This window comes from Ursus maritimus, unplaced genomic scaffold (assembly GCF_017311325.1).
Source record: "Ursus maritimus isolate PB19 unplaced genomic scaffold, ASM1731132v1 scaffold_3, whole genome shotgun sequence".
In the NCBI taxonomy this organism is placed as follows: domain Eukaryota; kingdom Metazoa; phylum Chordata; class Mammalia; order Carnivora; family Ursidae; genus Ursus; species Ursus maritimus.
In genome coordinates, this window is record NW_024425563.1 from 17,425,319 (window position 1) to 17,447,608 (window position 22,290).

The 22,290-nt window shown below is 38.3% G+C and overlaps 1 protein-coding gene and 2 pseudogenes across 3 annotated transcripts in view; 2 read left to right on the top strand and 1 right to left on the bottom strand.

The window, feature by feature from the left end:
- The window catches only part of NUP205 (nucleoporin 205), a 77,409-nt gene that overhangs the window by 22,062 nt on the left and 33,057 nt on the right, over nucleotides 1–22,290 (bottom strand). For all 3 annotated transcript variants that reach the window (XM_008707604.2, XM_008707603.2, XM_040643965.1), the window contains 13 exons: nucleotides 21,975–22,164; nucleotides 20,466–20,586; nucleotides 18,629–18,710; nucleotides 18,192–18,356; nucleotides 17,759–17,883; nucleotides 13,800–13,914; nucleotides 11,730–11,879; nucleotides 11,074–11,145; nucleotides 10,563–10,720; nucleotides 9,962–10,042; nucleotides 8,775–8,966; nucleotides 7,972–8,239; nucleotides 7,783–7,881 (listed from right to left, as the gene is read on the bottom strand). In XM_008707604.2, coding sequence (XP_008705826.1) covers nucleotides 7,783–7,881; nucleotides 7,972–8,239; nucleotides 8,775–8,966; nucleotides 9,962–10,042; nucleotides 10,563–10,720; nucleotides 11,074–11,145; nucleotides 11,730–11,879; nucleotides 13,800–13,914; nucleotides 17,759–17,883; nucleotides 18,192–18,356; nucleotides 18,629–18,710; nucleotides 20,466–20,586; nucleotides 21,975–22,164 — 1,818 coding nt within the window. The remainder of the gene's footprint in view (nucleotides 1–7,782; nucleotides 7,882–7,971; nucleotides 8,240–8,774; nucleotides 8,967–9,961; nucleotides 10,043–10,562; nucleotides 10,721–11,073; nucleotides 11,146–11,729; nucleotides 11,880–13,799; nucleotides 13,915–17,758; nucleotides 17,884–18,191; nucleotides 18,357–18,628; nucleotides 18,711–20,465; nucleotides 20,587–21,974; nucleotides 22,165–22,290) is intronic.
- Nucleotides 4,964–5,305, top strand: LOC121105800 (annotated as a pseudogene).
- Nucleotides 12,107–12,789, top strand: LOC103678272 (annotated as a pseudogene).

Sequence of the window (22,290 nt, forward strand, 5' to 3'; positions counted from 1 at the left end):
AAACCAATCTTATGACTTTTTTACTACATAGCAGTTATCTTTTAAAATTAGGGAAAAGCTCTCAAGATGAATTGATCAGAATGGAGAGTAAAAATGAAGCAAGCTTGGGGCGCCTGGGTGGCACAGTAGTTAAGCGTCTGCCTTCGGCTCAGGGCGTGATCCGGGCGTTATGGGATCGAGCCCCACATCAGGCTCCTCCGCTATGAGCCTGCTTCTTCCTCTCCCACTCCCTCTGCTTGTGTTCCCTCTCTCGCTGGCTGTCTCTATCTCTGTCAAATAAATAAATAAAATCTTTAAAAAAAAATGTAAAAAAAAAAAAATGAAGCAAGCTTAATCATGAAAAATAAAAGTTAACCCACATTGTGGCCTACACTCCATTATAAAGTTTACATCAGGCAAACTTTCAGTATTAATATTTTTTCGCTAAATATTTTTACCACTACTATGAATTTTCAGTTATTTTTAATCTCAAATAGTGTCAAAGGAGGGGACGGTTTTTACATTTCTCAATATGTCACCTCCTTAAGTCATATGGTCCCATCTACTTCTCAGCCTCATCTTCCGCTCTTTGCCTCTCCCACTAGCTGCCACCACACGAGCCTTTCTGTACGAAATTTACCACTTTGGTCTCAGGATCTTTGTACTTTGATCTCTCATGGTTTTCCCTGGGTCTTAGCATGGCTGCCTCCTCTTCTTCATTCCAGCCTCTAATATCACTTCCCAACTACATCTGACACTCCCTACACGTACACACACACACAGAACACAGTACTATTGTATTTTCTGCATAGTACCTATTTACCAGGACCTCAGGTTGTGTTACAGTGGGATTCTGTTTTGTCTACCACTAGTCTCCCAGTACTTAGCACACTGGCTAGCACAGTAGCACCAGTATTACTGATGGACTAACAGCTTAAAGAAGGTTCAGACACTTGCCCCAGGGATGCCACCAGAAGCCCTCAGGATGGGTGTTCAAAAATCCAGTCTGCGGAGTTACTGCATTTTTTCTATTTTACACATAGGGTTGCCACAAAATTCTGTTTGAATACAGGTTTTGAGTAAAAGTCTGAAAGCCACCATTTTATAGTTTATTTTAGCCACAAATTATGTATTTCAAACACAGCTGAAATGAGGGTAGAGGGCTGCTGGAACATTACTCCACAGACCCTTCCACATGACCCTGAGATCTCTGCAAGAACCCCTGGGCTTCACAGTGAAAACTGAAAGCAGTGATTTGCAGAAAACCAGGAGAGGTATCAAAGAAATAACTTGATTTTCATTTTCAAACTGTGAATAAGATCACCAAGTTCCACATACTATTTATGCACAGCACCATCTAGAAATAAGAAAATTCTAAGTCTGCAATAATTTTAATTAGAACTTTCATTTAAATTTCCATTTTTGGAGGATAAATTAGTTCATTAGAAACCACCAAGTTGTTTTTTAATACTCCAAACCGTCCCTTCTTTCAACGTACCTTAGAAATCACTGCCATACAAACTTTCTAAATACCAACTTCATATCACTTTTCTCAATAATTTAAAATGGCTATCGACTGCTTAAGCCAATTACCTCTAACACTGCAATTTCATTTTCAAGGTCATTAATAATATGGTCCTACCCTCTCTACTTGACTTTATTTGCCATCAGCCTTCTCCCTTGCGTATACCCAGGACATCCTCCTTAGTCTTTACTCCCTCCCAGTTTGGGCCTTGCCTGAAAAGCCCTCCTCCATTTACTCCTGTGTAAATACATTTTTACCCGCAAAATCCAGTGAAAGTCTTGATCTCTTTTTTTCTCTTACTTCTTATAATTTATACTTGGGGTTTGAAAACTAAAGGCTGAGGGCAAAATCTGACCTGTTTTTATAAAGATTTAATGCAACATACCCACGGTCCTACATTTGCAGTCTCTGGCTGCTTTCGCACTATAATGGCAGGGTTGAGTACTTGCAACAGAGAGCATATGGCTTGCAAAGCCTAAAATACTTACTATCTGGCCCTTTACAGAAAAAGTTTGCTGGCATCTGGTCTATACCATCCAATTTAACATTTTCTGTTTTATAAATACATATATTGTCATTTCTACTAGAATATAATCCTTATGAAAATAAGAACCCAATTAATATTTTCTGCTTCTTAGAATAAGTGAAAATAACCAACCACCAAATGATTACTGATTTTTATTTGTATTGTGAAAAACTGGAAATAATCTAAATGTCCAAAAATGGGTAGGCTAAATAAATTATGGTATTCCATAAGTGACAAAATGTACAGAGCTATTAAAAACATTACTTAATGAAGAAAAAAGTTCATAAAATACTGAGTGGAGAGAAAAGGGAGATTATAAATAAATATTAAAATGATGGCTGGCTGTAACCAAAATGTTGTGGTAGTTCTTAGCAGGGTAAAATGTGTGATGACTTCTTCCTTTTGTTTATTAGTATGTTCTAAATTTCCTACATTTACTATGTATTTTTTTTTTAAAGATTTTATTTATTTATTTGACAGAGATAGAGACAGCCAGTGAGAGAGGGAACACAAGCAGGGGGAGTGGGAGAGGAAGAAGCAGGCTCATAGCGGAGGAGCCTGATGTGGGGCTCGATCCCAGAACGCCGGGATCACACCCTGAGCCGAAGGCAGACGCTTAACCGCTGTGCCACCCAGGCGCCCCTACTATGTATTTTGAAGCAAAAAAATAAAAGCTAAAAATTTTTTTTAAATGCCTGATTATTAACTCTAAGGTTCTCTGGTTCTTTTCTCTTGTCTTTTTTTTTTTTTTTTTTTTTTTTTTTTTAGAGAGAGTGCATGTGTGTGTGCGCAAGTTGGGGGGCAGAGGGAGAGGGACAGAATCTTAAGCAGGCTCCCCACCCAGCTTGGAGCACAACACGGGGCTCCATCTCACGACCTTGAGATCATGACCTGAGCCAAAATCAAGAGTCGGTTCCTTACCCGACTGAGCCACACAGGCGCCCCACGTTCTCAGGTTCTAGAAGAAGTGATGAGAAATGTACATCTAAATTCACAGCAAGAAAAGAGCCTACACTTAACTACATACACACACATAGAGCTATAGCTAGTGTTTTTAAGCCACTTACTGGAATCAGACCCAAAAGAATAGTCAACAGCAGGCAAGATGCTCTATAAAATCCTTTTAGTCCCACTACTTTATGACTTATAGATGTACTTATACTATAATGCCAGATCATACTAATGCCTAGACCGTACAAACTGAAAATCTCACAAAAGGATTCTCACAAATTTAATAATGGCAATAGATTGTCTTTTCTAACCTCCTTTTTAAAAAAGATGAATTGATATTATGGTTTCACAAAGAGCAAGAATATTCTTGCTCAAAAGTCATAAGAGCCCAAAAGAATTATGAGCAGAGCAGAAAATTCCTTATTCTTATGACAATTTCTAATGCTTACTTATAAATAAAGTATAAAACTGTATGATTAACTTGTCAAAATTAAGGGAAAAGAAAAGCCAACTTAAAACAATTAGAACACGGGGCACCTGGCTGGCTCAGCTGGTTTTGACTCAGGTCATGATCTCATGGGTTGTGAGATCACGCCTCGTGTTGGGCTCTACACTCAGTGGGGAGTCCGCTTGAAGATTCTCTCCCTCTGCCGCCTCCCACTCACTCGTGAGCACACACGCATGAGCTCTTTCTCTCTCAAATAAATAAACAAATCTTTAAAAATAAATAAATAAATAAATAAATAAAAGAAACAGAACATATGAGAAAAACTTATAATAAAAGTGTTTAAGATTGCAACAAATCAAACAATTTTAAAATTAAGTAATTGAGCTAACATCTTCCAAACAGCTATATCAACCAGCAATAAATTAAAGTTGAATGATAAGCTCCTAGAAAATGAAGTTATTAATGAATCTGTTTTAAAAGCAATATAATCCATTTTACTGAGATTACAATTCAAACAGGGCTAATCTCATGGACATAAAACTAAGAAAGATGTACTACACTCTCTGCTCCGAAATGTTAGCATAACTTTATAAATTGGCTTTGCAAATAAACTTCTATTAAAAATATTAACCAGATGAAAAAATGTGCTGAAAAATGTGTATCTTTGTAATTATCAATTTGTCTTTAAATGTGAAGTACTTTTATAATATTAGAGCTTAAGAAACAAACCAAAAAAGAAATTAAGAATATAACAACGGTGCTTCGTATTTTAACACTTAGGCTCTGGTCAAATTATCCATACTTTCTCCTAATGGTCACTGGTAGAAAAGAAAATAAAAGATAAAAAGAATACAGACAAAGAGAGATATTCATGATGTCACCTCCTGTCAACTAACCCCTAAGGATTACATTTGCAAAAGCTATGTCAGATTTTAACTACACTGTTCTTAACTGAAAAGACATATAAGAATAAGAATTCTTCCAAAGAATTTACTCAAAGAACATATGCTTTTGTTCCTCCCCAGATCTGCACTGAAAGCTCGAGGCAATGGAATCTACCTACAGGGATTTTCAGAAAGCTAACTGTATGCTTAAGAGCCATCTGAATTTCCTTTTCCCTAAACTGTATGTTCATATCCTATGTCCACTTTTCTACTGGGTTATTGATTTGTAGGTGTTCTTTACATATTAGAAATTAGTCCTTTACAACATGAGCTACAAATACTTTGCTGGTAGGTATTATCTATCAAATTAAAAGGAAAAAATTACGAATTGCAAAAAGACAACAACAAAAAAGATGAAGACGTGAGATGCTTTGGTCAGGAAAAGCAACATTCTATTACAAACTGAGAAAACTGAATTCTATTCTCAGATCTGTCGCAAACAAGCAAGTCGTTTAGTCTCTGTAATTCAGAATCCTTTTATAAAAAACAGGGAAAATAACTGCCCAGTATCCAGTATATATAGTTATGTTAAAAGTAAATTAGGGGTGAATTCCGTTTGGAGGCATCTCTGAGCTCGCCGAGTAGATGCCATGAGCAAAGCTCACCCTCTCGAGTCGAAAAAATTTATGGACAAGAAATTATTGAAATTAAATGGTGGCCAACATGTCTAAGGAATATTGCCGGGGTTCAATCTGTTTATGAATCTTGTGATAGATGAATGTGCGGAAATGGCAACTCATGGGCAACAGATCAATACTGGAATGGTGGTAATATGAGGCAATAGTATCATGATGTTAGAAGCCTTGGAACAGGTATAAACAATGGGTGTGTTCATGAGAAAAAAATCAACTACTTTCACATGTCCCCTCTCCATAGTACCTGTTTAACTACAATATAAAAATGAGGTCATGTGCATTTTCATACTGAACTTTTTTGTTAAATAAACTTTTATAATAGTGTAAACAAACAAATAAATAAAGTAGGGGCGCCTGAGTGGCTCAGTTGGTTAAGCGTCCAACTCCTGGGTTTTAGCTCAGGTCATGATCTCAGGGTCTTGAGATCAAGCCCCGTGTGGGGCTCTGTGCTCAGTGAGAAGTCTGCATGAGATTCTCTCTCCCTCTTCCTCTGCCCCTCCTCCTGCTTGCGTGTGCGCACTCTCTCTCTAAAATAAGTAAATAAACTCTTTAAACAATAAATAAATAAATAAATAAATAAATAAATAAAGTAAAAGTGGTAGGGGAAGTAAGTATATAGACATTAAAAATTCAGTTTCTGTTTTAAAACAAAATAGAAAGTAGGTACAGTATCAAATATACATATACACATAGGTCCTCAATAAACATTTATTGAATTTAATATTTCTTTTTTTTTTTTTTAAAGTAGGCTCCACGCTGAGCATGGAAGTGGGGCTTGAAATGAAGACCCTGAGATCAAGACCTGAGCTGAGATCAAGAGTTGGAAGCTCAACCGACTGAGCCATTCGGGTGCCCCTGAATTTAATACGTCTAATTTGAAACTTAAAAACACTAGTATCTAGGGAATAAAGTACTTTGCTATTTAAAATAAGTCAAAATAGGGGCGCCTGGGTAGCTCAGTCGTTAAGTGTCTGCCTTTGGCTCAGGGCGTGATCCCGGAGTCCTGGGATTGAGCCCCACATCGGGCTCCCTGCTCTGCTGGGAGCCTGCTTCTTCCTCTCCCACTACCTCTGCTTGTGTTCCCTCTCTGGCTGGCTGGCTCTCTCTCTCTGTCAAATAAATAAATAAAATTAAAAAAAAAAAAAAAGTCAAAATAAGCAAACCAAGTCAAAATAAACTAAGGGATGAAATTACTCTAAAAATAGATCATTTGAAAATTAAAAAATAAAGGAGAATTTTCTTTTGTGGTCACACTACTTTATCACATCTTAAGGAATGATGGGGTATAAAGAGCATGCTGTGGTGCACCACCTAGTGGTTATGTGGTGATTTTGCCGTAATTCTACTAAATAGAATGTCACAAAAATTTTAGACAAGAGAAAAATGGGGGAGGTAGGTTGGGGGAGCAGGGAGTGGAATCCCCATTACTATCTCTCTTTATAAAAGCTCCTATTTCTTTAAAAAGCTTCTCTGAACTATTATTTAATGACTTTAAAAATATTTTTGTGCATTTTTTAAGTGGCTTGGGCATTTCTATAAATACATCATTTGGCTATTATTACCTTCTAAGAAAGATATGTAAAAATATATAGCCAGTAAAGAGTAATATGAGATAACTTGGGTCTTACACACAGTGGTTTTTAAAAATCTGTGTACAAAATAGCAAATACTTATAAAGGTTCTCAGAAGGGTACCAGGAGTCCATTATCAAAAGGTGCTTATAATAAGTTCTTAAATAGCAGAATAACTCTGGAGTAGAGTATTATATACTCAACTGCTGAATAGTTAAAAACATTTTTCATATCCAGAAACCAAAGAGTCCAGGTTATTACTCTTAATTAAAAATGCTAATTATATTTTAGAAAGTGGGATTTATCAACATTTTATCAATATTTTAAATAGGTATTACCTTAGACCAAGAAATTCTACTTCTTGGGATTTATCCAAGAAAAACCTCACATTAGTACAAAAAGACACATGTACACTATTGATGAGACTTCAAACCGGTATAACGCCATTTGGCAGAACCTACTAAAATAAAAATGTGCGTACCCTTTCACGTGGAAATTTCACCATGAAGGATTTTTCTTGAAAAATTCACAGGCATATAAAAGAATATTTGAAGCAGCACTTCTGTGACAGTAAAAAATTAGAAACAACAGAAGTGCCTATGAATAATACAAGCGGGGAAATAAACGTTTCCATATTATGGAACAACAATCATTTGATAGAAGATTCAACTAGGGGCGCCTGTGTGGCTCAGTCAGTTAAGCATCTGCCTTCGGCTCAGGTTATGATCCCAGGGTCCTGGGATGGAGCCCCAAGTCAGGCCCTCTTCTCAGCAAGGAGCCTCCTTCTACCACTCTTGCTCCCTCTGTTTGTGCTCTGTCAAATAAATGAATAAAAAATCTTAAAAAAAAAAGAAGAAGAAAGAAAAGATACAACTAGATATGCACTGTGATGTACTGCAAAGAGAAGAAAGACACGGACACACTAAGTATGGCATATTGTTCAGTGGGACCAGAGACAACAGAGGGAGTTAAAAATATATGTAAGCTAAAGTGGCATCTGAGTGTTTTTATAGCACTCATGTACTGCCTTCTTAATTTTAGAAAATTAAACATTCTTCCTTGACTTTAGAGTAGACGCTTTAACGATTCCATATAGACTCATTTATTACAGCTTTGCTTAGCCAAAAGATGGAAAAGAGATTTTTTAAATTTAAAATAACCAATCTCTAAAACAGAAAAGAAGAGAAATCCATCTAGTTCTACCTGCTTCTAATGTGTCTGGTTCATCTGGTCTCTGGGCGATCTGTAAGTAATACAACAGAGAGCCATACAGATGTGTCCTCACTCGCTGGAATCCGCCACCTAGGGAGATATATAGTAAAAGTCTTTTTTCAAATTAAAGTTAAAACAAATACAAAAGGTATAATTTTTAAGAAATTTAGATGAAAAAACCTGTCTTCAAAATGAAGTCCAAGAGCTTCTTCAATATGATGTGAAGCGAAGAATCTCCAATAGAAGCAAAACCCACCCCTGGGTTCTCTGCTGGAGGCGGGGAGGTGAAAGAACTATCAAGCATAAAAGCATAATGGGTCTCTCCGGGTCCCAAGACTAATGGCTGCTTCTGTTCTGTGCGAACGGCTTGGCTTAGGTGAGCAGTCAGGGTGAACACAGCACCTGCTACCACCGGCATTAACTCCTGTGCTGCTTCATCATCCAGTATCTTAAATCGGAAAGACAAATCAGAGTGAGGACTGCACTATCAGCTAGCTTTTATATGCACTCAGCTTTTCAACCACCATAAGAATGTAAGAATGGAATGACACTGTTCAAAGAAAACAAAAGCTAATATACAGAAAGAAATTTAAACGTGATGCTGGTAACACGTGTTCTTAACCAGAAAGAATGCCTATCAAAATTAACCTTAGAGAGGTTTTTAATGTAATTCACACAAATGGTCTCAGCACCAAAGTGTCCCATCCAGTATGTCCAGGGTGGGATCTATCCCTGTGTATTTGTAAAAAGCTCCCTAGATGATTCTGATACACACTCTGACTGAGAACCACTACTGTACAGAAGCCTTTCTCAAGGAAAGTCTTAACACCGGCAGTGCACAACTCTATTTATTCCTAATATAAAAGGGGGGGGGGGAAGGATGGTGGAAACTGTGCTTAAGTGGTATACAAATATTTGTTCAGCAATATAGGAAGTAATTAGGAAGTAAGGAAATTTAGGAAGCAATTTAGGAAGTATGTCACCTTATCATGCACATCTTGTAAAATATCACGAATAATCAGTTGTCGGTCCTCTGCCTGAATGAGGTCCTGGGGACAAGCTGTCAGTATAATTTCTACCAGCTGCCTCCATGACTCTAATACATGCCGTTTTGCATGAAGACACTGCAGCAATTTGTTTCTTCCTACCACATACTGAAGAATAGTGCTGATTTCCTAAAGCCACAGAAATTGAATCACAAGGTTAACACATGGGCAAACAATATCTTTTATTAAGAGTCCTATTTTTTTTTAAGTTTATTTATTGGGGTACCTGGATGGCTCAGCTGGTTAAACATCTGACTTCGGCTCAGGTCATGATCTTATTAGGGTCCTGGGATCAGGCCCCAGGCCGGGCCCCCCGATCAGAGGGGAGTCTGCTTCCCCTTTGCCCTCTCCCTCTGCCCCTCCCCCCACTCATGTGCGAGGGTGCTCTCTCTCTCAAATAAATAAAATCTTTTATAAATAAATAAATGTTTATTTATCTTTTTTAGTAATCTCTACACCCAATGTGGGGCTCGAACTCACGACCCTGAGATCAAGAGTCACAGGCTCCTCTGGCTGAGCCAGCCTAGAGTCCCAACAGAGTTCTGTTTTTAACTCTATCCATTCATCTGAATACATTTATAGTATACTTTGGAAACCTTCCACATGCATGCCAATAAGCGGAGGTGATGGGTAGAAATGAGCTTTTTAACCCCATCTTCTCTTTGTATTGTCTACTTACACTTACTCTAGAGCACTAGAGTTGCCTAAAACTCAAGGTCAAGCGCATGTCTCCCTGGCCTTTTATTTCTTTGCCTTTTGCTTTGGCCTAGCCAGCTGTGTTTCTGCGCATGTGGTTCTTCCCACCTTGCCTATTACTCCCCACCTGTGATGACAAATGACCCCCTCTTTCCTCACTGACAGAGAGCAAGGGAAGTCAAATACACAATATGGACAGGTTGCAAATCCTTAACTAGCATAGCAGAAAAAGATGCTACTTCTTCTAGCACCCAGACATTAACTTCAGTTTAGTTTACTTTTAAAGTCAAAATGAAAGATTTCATTAACGTTTAATCTTAAGTAGTTTGCTAATTAATCAGCTACAAGTCAATTCACCGTTTTGTTTTCGAATTGGCAATTAAGTAGTTTAAAAAGGTTCAAACGAACATACACTCAATGGGCCTTACCTCCATCAGTAGAGGTCTCTGTCCGATGGCTGCCATACCCTGAAGGGCATTTACTTCAGCTACAAGAACCCTATGAAGAAGCTACATAATTGAGAAAAGAGAAAAATCAGACCATTGCAGACACCGACAGAACAATACTTCTGGCAATTACTATAAACTGCCCTAGAGGAAAAGTTTTGGATACGTTTACATATAATTTTCGAGTGGCACTGTCTAGTTTCAAGTCAAAAACTTTAGGTATCCATCACATTACTAAGTGGTACCAAAGCGCCTCTGTAGCAGGTCAGCTGGTGCAAATGCCCTTGGATATCTTCTTCCTACTAGTGAGGCCATTACCATTTACCTGGTAGAGAGTTAAACAGCTAAAACCATTCCATAGCTGGGCAGCATGATTGCTCTCAGGAAAGTGATGGGGAACTTTTAAAGAGGTAAAGTTAGTGTGGCCTATTCAGTTTCATTTCCCAGCTGTTTGAAAAATGAAAACCACAGCCCAATAAATCAATATCCTTATCAGAAAACAACAACTGTATGGCTCTATTTCTGTCCGGTGACTCAAAGTCAGAAGCACTTGATACGGCACACACTTTAAAACAATCTTCACCTTGACGTTGCAGACTGTCTGTCCCCGTAAATTCTTGTGCTCACAGTTAGCAATAACTTGTTCGATCTGGGCCCGATCAAAGAAGTCCAACTGCAAAGGTTCAGGGATCTCCTGACTGAAGTCAATTGAGTCAAGAATACTTAGAATTTTTCGACGTACTAGAAAAAATAAAAAGTAGTTCAATTTTACTTGGGACAGTGAGGAGAAGAGCAAACCACTGTACTCTGCTCACTCCCAAAGGCAGTGCTATGTTCACGCAAGTCCAGCAACAGAGGACTGAGTTTGAAACCTAAATTTGACTTTATTTCTAATACATCCATTTACAAAAACATTTTTTCCATTCATTCATCCTAGTTATAAAAAAAATTATTTCTGAATGGCAAATAATCCTTTCTAAAGCTTTTCTTATACCAGTTCAGAATTTGCAGATACAGGCGTAATAATTACCTCTTGAAATTTTAAGCAATTTAATATATACCTATAAAGTCATCACAGATTCAAAGGGCTTTACCTTTTGTAGCAGTGTCAAAGTGAAGGAACCCAGAGACAGACCTATTTTCATCTTCTATTCCTCCTTCACCATCTGTGAGAGCATCAATAATAACAGATCAGGAAAAGAACAATGTACTTGCAAAATTTATTTGGAAATAACAAACATAAGGTATTTCTTTTTCTAGGTCATTGTTGCTAGGTCAAAGAGCCCTCTGCAAATGGATAATTGAAATGCAAAGATAATGAGAACTTACCAACAACATTCATCTAATTCTTTCCGTCCCTAGGAGATCCACTTCACAATTGTAAAGAGGATAATCAGAACTCCCAAAGAGGCAGGACCCAATCATGCCAATGAGATGATTAGAAAAGCTTATGTTTAATTTGCATGTATAAAACACATTAAAATATCGTGGGTCGTGCTGGCTCAGTGTGACACACCCCACTGAATATTTGTGGATATGAATATAGCAGAATGTGGATGCTTCAAGCAATAATAAAACGGCAATTAGGAGATGATTTAAAAATTTTGTGTTTTAAGGAAAAAAAGTCAAAAGACAGAAAGAACTTGTTTGGCCTACAATCACATGCTAATAAGCACAAGACTGTCATGCTTGCATTCACACAGACCAGTCAGCAGCACACTAAAACAAATGCCAACACACGCACGCTGACCTGAGTACGGTTTCACGGGCATGTCATCCAGTAAGAGGTGTAGGAGCCTCTGGGTATGTGACCGTTGACGATTCAGAGAAGTTACCCTTAGTTCTATTGAGGCAGTCTTCATTAGCCATGACATCTGGTTCAGCATAGACATTTCATACTCTGTAAGTTACATACTGAAATTTAGTTTCACAGAGTAATAACACAGGATCGTAACAGACCTTAAATTCCATAACTCATTAGATATCTTCCCACGTAACACAGTAAATAACTTATGAAACCTGGCATCATAATAATTTATCACTCTAAGAAAATTAAAAAAGCAAAAATAGATGCTAAGAGAGAAAAAAATAAATAAGTATATGTCTATAAAAGATCAGCCAAAGCAAATGAAGAACAAAAGAGAATCAAGTTTCCATTACCAGAATAATTTTACACAGATCTACAGAATTGTAAGTCTGTCCTATTTTGACATTAATATGGAACTTCATACTTAAAAAATAATTAGTTCTCAAATAACTTGTAAAAAAAATCCTAACATACAGTTTGACTTTCATTTCCTAAAACAAATACTTAATGCATAATTTTATGATATCTCTTAAGACAATAAAGGACACGTGATTTAACAATTAGGGTTGGTCTTTACACCACAGCAGCCACTCAAGAGCTACAGCCATAGCCCTGTGCGACCCTATGGCTGTGGGCCTCAACAAGGGCCACCAGGTGACCAAGAACATGAGAGAGCTGAGGCACAGCCACCATGGGCGCCTCACCAAGCACACCAAGGTCATGTGGGACATGATCCGGGAGGTGTGTGGCTTCACCCCATAAGAGCAGTGTGCTTGTGGAGCTGCTCAAGGTCTCCAAGGGCAAGGGGCTCTCAAGTTCATCAAGAAAACGGTGGGGACACACACCAACACCAAGAAGATGAGAGGAACTTTGCAATATCCGGACAGCCACAAAGAAAGCAGCTGTCGAGAAGGACCGAGCCCCGCCCTACTACGTGCATACTAAAACCTTTCCAGAAACAAAAATAAAAATGAAACCTACAATTAGGATTGGGAATCACTGATAGAAGTTTTTGAATCCAATATTCTTAATACGCCTAATCTGAAGTCCTAAAATTCTAACAGTATAAACACAAAATATACCAAATACTACTACTACTACTGCCACCAGCTCTACTGCCAACAGGTAAAACTAGACTGATTTTTGAAAGACAAATACAGTAATAGGTAAGACATTAACTTTGCTTCCTAATTAGGTAGGAAGGAGGGTTTCTTAAAAAGCTTGTTATACAAACAAAATCTAAAGACTAAAAATTAAGACATGTTTATTATGAAAATGAAGTGAAAAATTTTTTGCCATTAGATAATTCCCAAGGGCCTCTCACACCATCACTCTAAAAAGTAGATTAGAAGCTGAAAATTACTAGTAACACAAATTTATTATGAAATCTGTGAGCTTACATTTCCAAACCATAAAGATGATACAAAATAATCTTCAAAAAAACTCCATAGATTGCAACTGTCTGGATATAATATGAATTCAGAAAATTGTTACAAAATGATCAAAAAGAAAACTATATAGTAGAATCCTATAAAACATAGGTAGCCTGGGATTGAGTTGGTCAGGTCAATAAACTCAGCTATATTTTCCACTGTACTTAGTTTTCCATTTCTCATGTCGAGACCTGAATTGGTTTCAATATATACACAAGAAACAAAATCAAAACAAGAGATTTTAATTTAAAAACCTTCACTTAAAAAATCTAAATTTCCAGAATCATCTTATATAAATATTTGCTTATCTCTTCAACATAGTCCAAAAATTTTATTTGGTAGTACAAGGATCAAAGCCCTGACAAGCTGTTTTTAAATAATTTTATGCCAGCAGCTAGAATATTAGGCTTCTCAAGAACAAATTACAAAAGCAAACCAAAGTAACAAAGAAGCAAAGTAACAAAATGAGAGCAGAATTCCACACATACTGTAACGGCTACCCCGGAATGTTCTATCAATAAAATCACTCAACATGGACTTTACAAATTAGTTATAACAGTACGGGAAAATAATGTCCTACCTTTGTTAGAAAAAGGCAAATGCTGCAACTGAGAAAATAAGAAATCCTGGCTGGTTCTCAAGTACCTCATCGTAGGACCGGATGTGTCAGAGCACGCACACAACTGATAAATCACCTGAAGATCGACAATGAAACAAGAAAATGCCCACATCATTTTCTGTGTGCTATAAATTTTAAGATAAAAGGTGACCTTAGGTTTCCTAAACGGAAACTAAGATCCATTAGTAACTCAAGCAAAATGGATGAACACAGATATAAAACAGATGCTCAGTTACAAGCAGTTGCTGGTACCCCAAGGCAAGAAAATATACTGGAATATAATTGAGAGTGCTGATGACATCGTTATAGAACTAACCTTGAAGTCAGCCTAAGTATATTTATTAATACATAACAGTTAAGTTTAGTATTTCAACTATTATTAATAGCAAATTACTTGAAGTAACTTTGAAAAACTGTACTTAATCTATCTGAACCGCAGGAAGATAAAAAACTTACCAGGACTGAAGCAATCAAAAAAATAAAAAAACAAAGATCCACAGATTCAACGTAATAACAAATATAAACTCTAAATTAAATAAAAATTTAACAGAAAATAATGGAACTGAGGATAAAAGCTTTTATAACAAATGTAAGAAAAAGTAAATACCTATAATATATATTAAGCTCTCCATTAGGTATGAGTATCATAAAGATTCAAATAGATAAAATGGCAAAACGCATTTTTACATGAGGGGAAAAAAATACAGCCCTTCATCAAAAAAAAAGTCCAACCTTTTCAGTAATAAAAAAATTAAGGCAATAATAAGGCAGATAGGTCCCTTATTGTAAACAGCAAAATTTTTAACTGTAGAAAAAGCAAATCCCAGTTTTTGGCAAAATGATAGTGAAAACTTTCATCGGGGCGCCTGGGTGGCTCACTCAGTTAAGCGTCCACCTTCAGCTTGGGTCACGATCTCAGGGTCCTAGGATTGAGCCCTGCATCAGGCTCCTTGCTCAGCAAGGAGTCTGCTTCTTCCTCTCCCTCTGCCCCTCCCCACCACTTGTGCTCTATCTCCCCTTCTGTCTCAAATAAATAAATAAATAAAATCTTAAAAAAAAAAAAAACCTTTCATCTATGAATGGTTTTATAAATATTTATTAGATGCTTTCCATTAACAGGCATTTTAAATTCATCTGTTATTGGCTCTATTTAATACCTACTATAACTGTCACGATTACTTACAAATTACAATCTGTAAGTCATAAAACTATTCATATGCTTTGACCCAACAGCCTATCACCATTATTTGTAGATTCTGTATTCGTAAATTCATCTACACGTTAAAACTTATTTATAACTCCACGATCAATACACGCACGCTCTTGCACTCGCTCAAGGAAAGGCACAGAGCAGCAGAACACCCGAGCTGCCCACCTTGCACGCTCTCCGCTGAGGCTGAAGAAGGCAATGCTCTGTCCTGGTTTTAGCTCTAATGTTGTAACAGCTGTCCTTTCCATATATTGTAAGTGATCCGTTTCCCCTATTTTGTGCCTTTTGTTTTTCAAATTTTGTGATTTTGCCATTTAAAATGGCCCCCAAGCATAGTGCTGAAGTAAGTGTTCCTGAGTGCAAGAAGCCTAGGACGTGCCTTACATTGAAAATACAGGGGTTAGGTAAGCTTCATTCAGGCACGAGCTGTACTGGTCTTGAGTTCAATGCTAATGAATCCACAATATGTATTAAGTAAAGTGTCTTTTAACAGAAACATAAACCAACAAGGTTACTGAATTATCAGTTGAGGGAAACGTTGGGACCAGAGGCTTACAGGGTTCTAACACTGTTTTCCCTAGGAGCAATGGCTCGATATTCCCAATTCCGGGTTCACTGTGAATTTATAAAACCAATAATGACAATCAACTGTAAATCCATGTCTGGACTTACATTCTTAAGAAAAATACAGAACAACAAAAAGTAACTAAAGGTGTTTGCGAGAGCACAGTAAAAAAACCTGCAAACAATCTAAACATAATTTACATTGCAGCAGCACAGGAAGTTTATACAGAGGGGGAAGGACACAAAACTATCAGCAGAGTAAACTACACCAACGTCTACACGAGCAAAAAGGTAAAAAGAACACAAGATAAAACTGAAATCTTTCGGTTGCGGATGTATGCTTGCTTTTCAGATGGCTGTGATGTTATTTTTGATACTCTATAAACAAACAAAAATTGGTAAGCTAATACTGAACTTTTCCAAACAACACAAAACCAGTTACCCGTATTAGATGGCCAGCTGAGACACAAGAACAGGATGCTCAAAAATGTGGGACAGGTCATACTGTCAGAGGGAGGACACAGCAAGGGAGCTCCCAAAGCACTACAAGCCATTTTGCAAGTGTGTGCCCACTGACCTCCCCAGTTCCCAAGACCAGGCAGGAAAAATCTCCATCCTCAGAGAGGAGAGAGCAAAGGTACAGACAGGCTCAGTCTCAACTTCTTCACCCAGAAAGCCTTGTCCTGCTGGAAGATGAAGGTATCAGTAAGGTCCAATCTATTTCCCTTTGCTACAATCAGAGTTCTCTAAACTAACAAGATCTTCTTAGAAGTTTGAAGACGTTTTTCTGAAGCAGAGTAAAGTATAAACCTATAGGTGAAGGAAGCATCTTTCATTAAGAATGGAGCAGTGCTCTTTGTTAAAATGCAGAGTCTGACTCGGCAGTCTGGAGCGGGGCCTGAGATTCTGTGCTAACTAGCTCCCGGGAGGGCCGGCTGATGAGGCGGGACCCCATTTTGAGTAGCGAAGTCACAGAGCATCTGTAAGAAGCTGGCAGACTGCTGGGACAGACACGTTTTCGTTGGCCAGGACGGTGTATTACAAATCAGAGCATCTGGCAAACCAGGGCCTGCACTCTGACGTGGTAAAACTCAGCAGAGCTGAGCAGCAGCGCATCTGCTTTCCGGTCTGTCAGACTCTGCCGCCGCCCTCTCCCCCACCTTTCTGTCTTCAGTCTGGCTCCCTTACGTCACCTGCCTCACTCCTTTAGCCTCCATGATTAAGCTTATCAACTACTTCTACCTAAATAGGTCGAATTCTAGAGCACTGCTAAAATGCGTATCAAGTTTGTTCCCCCATTAAGGAAGAGTTCATTTTGATTCTGAGGAAGACCTAGCTTACAGGCTTTCCTTCCAGGACTTGCAGTGAGGGGCTGTTTGGACAGCCAGAGGGCAGAAGAAAATCGTTAAGAATTACAAAAAGAAAAATAGAGAATAATAAAAATCTCCAGGTCACTAAAAGTCAATGATGCCTTTCTTATTCTGAAACTCTGAATCAAGGATGCTACTGAAATTGAGAAATGAGTCACACCTTATAAAGCCTAGCTTTTCAAACACAAAATGAGTAAGACAAGAAATAATCACAAGAGAACACAGGCAAAACAGAAGCTCTCAGTACAGTTTAAACTCCGCACTAATTTGACTTTCCACCACCTTACATTTAGCTCCAGCACTGCAGGAGTCACGTGGTTCTTAAGTAGTGCTTTCACCCACGGTCCTACATTCTCAGCTAAGTCTCACAACAGCCCACTGCACACATTAAACTCAGAGAAGTTTCGTGCCACACCCAAGCTGATTTAGCTAGTTAAGGGGCAGAGGTGAGAATCAGAGGTCTTCTATTGTCTTCACCAAAAAGAAACAACTTGAAATAGTACTACTGGACACTTTCTACACTACCGGGTTAAAATCCAACTCAAAAATCTAATTTCCCTCATTTTTCAAGAGAGCAACATATAGGATCTGTACATCTATAAGATCTTGGGGTGTGTGCTCTATGGATTTTATCTACAAATGAAAGACAAACCAAACTACCAAATGAACTCATTTCAACTCAAGTCTTACTGTTATACTTCCATATCTGTGATATATTCAAGCACCTTAGTTAAATTTCTTCTACTAAGTGCTATTAAATACAGCCTTCTGTATACCTGGTAACATAGTTCAGCGAGTTGAGGAGATTCTCTCACTGCCACCGGGCCTGTTCTCCCTTCGGTTCCTTTCTCCAAGATGTTTAAAATGGCATGAAGGCATGTCCGAGGGCAACCTAACACTCCTACGTGAAACCAAAAAGAAATTTAGCTTTTCAAATTTCTGCATTAGAAACCTTAAAATACCTTTAGAAATATTAAATTCCATAAATATACACTCCATTGTAAACACACTTGCAAACACTGACAAAGAAAATCAATAAATGCTAATTTTCAAGGCTTAATTTGTCACCTTGATCTAAGTTCTAAAGATTACCTACCATATGACCTCTCACTTCCAGTGAATTATCCCATGAGCCCAGAACTCAACGAATGACCACTTAACTACATAAAGACAAAAAGAAATCAATGTCTACGTGTCTTCTGGCTATACCTGGATCTTGCAGGTTTGTGGTACTGACAGGTTTCTTCAGTTCAAAGCCCAGGAGGTAGAGAGCAAGGTTGGGTGGGTTGCGTTCCAGAGAGGTGATGAGAAGATTCAAGATGTGGATTCTTGTTTCATGACGGATTCCAGCTAACTTCTTTTCAAGTTCTGATCCTTAATGTGGAAATCCAAAAACAAATTACAAAACAATAAAAAAGTCAAGATAAGTCAAGTTTAAATACATAAAGCTTGTGTTCCAAAGCTCCATGTTCTCTTTAGGTTCACTTCATCAGCCATTACAGTGAGCGCAGATTTGAGGTTTCCACAAAGCCTTACATTTGTGCTAGCAAATTCTCAAACTTCTCTTTTATCACCACTAGACAGTTAACGGTTTTCATTATTTATTTATTTAGAGTAAAAAATATACATCTTAGTAGAAGACATACCCTCTTCTAGACGGACAAATTCTTCTGTATCTTCACTATCCAAACACTCCACAAATCCAGCCATCAGCTTCTGACTTACACTCTGAGGTCATATAAAGATTTTTTAAAAGACAAATTACAAACATCTTAAATATTAGAGAAACTATGATAAATATGCTATGTATTATAAACATTTATCTATAAAGAAAAAAGGCAAATCTCTGAAGTATTTAGGTTTCAGTTTTGCTTTTAATCAACAGGAAATTCAGTTCCTTAAATTGCCATAAGTTAGCTCTCTATAGAAATAATTAAAGAAACAAAAATTTTTTTATTCATTTCAAAACTTGCTTCCCTAATTTTCTTTCCCAAAGATCAAACCAGTTGTTTTTTTTAAATAACACGAAATTGCCATCTCATGACCTCTTCATTGTACACCAATGCTCTGAGATCTTAACTAAAATTTAAATGAAATTCTCATCTTCTCTCTTTAGAAATGTATTGCTTACCACCAGTTTTATGTTTCTAGGCTGGGCCGAGAAATTAGACACTACCCGATCTCCACGAAGAATCTAGCAGGATATTAAAATTGGTAACAATAATTCATACTCAAATGTGTATGAGTGAGCTGAGAACCCTCACTTTCCACATCCCCTATCACATAGTTTTTTGTGGGTTTTTTTTGTTACAATTGATTAATGGAACTTTACTTCAGTAGGTGGGTGATACATTGATTGCCAGCCCAACAAAATACAATCCTCCCTATTATGTCGTTTTCAAGAACCTTACCCAAAAGCCAGATTAGACAGTGTTCTCAACCTGGGTGGCACTGCCACTCCAGACGGTTCTTCGAAATATGTGGAGGCATTCTGAGTTGTCACAGCTAGACTTTACTACTGACAGACAGTGGCAGGAGACTAGAAATGCTAAGACTCTGGCAATATGAGGAAGAGTGACACAAAATGAAGATCTGTCCCAACCAAAATGCCAGAAGAGTCTCTGTTTTATTTTTTAAAATTTTTATTTATTTGAGAGAGAGAGAAAGAGAGCATGGGGGGGGGGAGTTGTGGGACAGAGAGAGGAGAAAGAGAATCTCAAGCAGTCTCCCCAGTGAGCGCAGAGCCTGACATGGGGCTTGATCTCAGGACTCTGAGATCATGACCTGAGCCGAAATCAAGAGTCAGACATCCAACCAACTGAGCCACCCAGTCACCCCAAGAGTCCCTCTTTCAACACTGTACACAACAAAATTCAACTAGCTAAAGACGTGATTTCTAACATGAAGATACAATGGGACAAATGCCTATAAAGAGAGAAAAAAAAGTAGTAGATTCCCCAATAGTAGCTATTAAGCATAAAACAGAGCTATTCAGAATAAAAAGAGATTATAAATTAGATTAATAGAAGAACATCTGAAAACTGTCTACAGTGCAATATCAAATGAAGTGACACAAATGGAAGTCACCAGAAAGCCACAACAGTAAACAACTCAACAGTGAGACGCACACGAACTACACAGGCTCAGTCAGACTATGGCCAGAGTGACCACCAGAGGGAAACAAAGGATGCAGGATACAAGCAGAAGTGCCGCTCGGAAACCTCACCACCTTCCTGCACTCAGAGGAGCAAGGGTCTCACTCCGCCTGCCAGGCACACCCTGCAGCGTCTGCAGCGTCAGACGGCGTTCTCTTCCAGCACAGAACACAGCCCAGCACACGGATAAGTTTTCGCCACCACATATAAAAATACTTACTCCCACAGAATTTTTTCATAAACACGAGGAAGACTCCTCCACAGACACTGTGACTTCCATAGGCACTCAGAATGTACCAAAAGAAATAACAACAACAAAATCAGTTACCTGGTCATGTGTGAAATCTCCAACCAGTTTTATCTGAATATTGGAATTGCACGAGATACAGCAGAGGATCTTGGCGCTTTCAAAAGCCAATTCCGGGTTAGTATTGCCATGATACAGGTATCTTTAAAACAAGAACACATTTGAGGAACAATGTGATGGAAACTTTTGGCTTTTCACAACTCTCAGCAAGGAACATTTAGAACCAGGCCGTATAGCACTCTTGGGTAAGGTTTCTGTTCTAACTAGATGCAGTCTGTTATGGGTTGAACTGCATTCCTCCAAAATTCAGTCGTTGATATTCGAACCCACAGTGACCTTATTTGGAAACAGGGTCTTTGCAGACAGTCAATCAAGCTGATGTGAAGTCATTAGGAGAGCCCTAGCCCAGTGACTGCTGTCCTTATTAAATGGGGGGATGTGGAAAAGACACACATACGGGGAGAACACCATGTGAAGCAGAAGACAGCAATCAGGGCAACACCTCTACAAGTCACAGAACACCAAACACAGCAAGCCACTGGAAGCTAGGATATATGCAGTGAAAAGTTTTCTTCCTAGCCCTAACCGCCAAACTGCCAGTTTCCCTAAAGGAGACAAACTATATATATATATGTATGTTTTTTTTAGTTTCAGAGGTAGAATTTAGTGATTCATCAGTTGCATAAAACACGCAGTGCTCATTGCATTAAGTGCCCTCCTTACTGCCCATCACCCAGTCGCCCCCTCCCATCCAGCAACCCTCCGTTTGTTTCCTGGAGTTCAGCATCTCTTGCGGTTTGCTTTCCTCTCAATTTTCATCTTATTTTTTCCTTCCCTTCCCCTATGTTTACCTGTTTTGTTTCTTAAATTCCACACAAATGAAATCATAAGGTATCTGTCTTTCTCTGACTTATTTTGCTTAGTGTAATACCCTCTAGGTCCATCCACAGCGTTGCAAATGGTAAGATTTCATTCTTTTGATGGTTGAGTAATATGTGCATATACACATACACACACACATCTTCTTTATCCATTCATCTGTCGATGGACATCTGGGCTCCTTCCACTGTTTGGCTATTGTGGACATGGCTGCTATAAACATTGGGGTGCATGTGCCCCTTCGAATCACTGTGTTTGCATCCTCTGGGTAAATACCTACTAGTGCAATTGCTGGGTCACAGGGTAGCTCTATTTTTTAACTTTTTGAGGAACCTCCCTACTGTTTTCCAGAGTGGCTGCACCAGTTTATATTCCCACCACCAGTCTAAGAGGGTCCCTTCCAGGAGACAAACAATATTAAGATAGTGTCCTTTTACACTTAGACATCTTTAGGATACGGAATCCATTAGGAAAAAAAAAGAAATTGTAAAGGTCAGAGTAATTAAAATCAGAGGGCTAAAGAAGGCAAGAACAAAATGTGCTCCCCAACCCCCGAGTAATGAATGAGGGATTATGACCAGATTTGGAAAGCAAAGGTAGAATGCCCACATGATTTATTTCATCATTTTTCTACCTAGAAATGTAACTTACCTGGCAATATTCACCACATTATCGGCCTTCTTAGTTCTGGGATTGATTCCCTGTAACAGCTGTTCTAAAGGAGAGACTATTAGAGCCAGCTGACTCTCTCTTAGAAGATCCATAAACAGATTTTCCTTTTGCAGAGTCAGATTGAGAAGTGCAAGGCAATGCTGTACTGCTTTCTCCAAGTGTTTCTTCCCTACAAATAACACAAACTGAAGTTAGAAAGTTCTACATGAATCTTGGAAACGCAGAGTTCTTAGGAAAACAAGCTAAAGGACAAGCTCTGGACTCAAAAAGCCCTCAAGTGTTCACTTACAGCAGC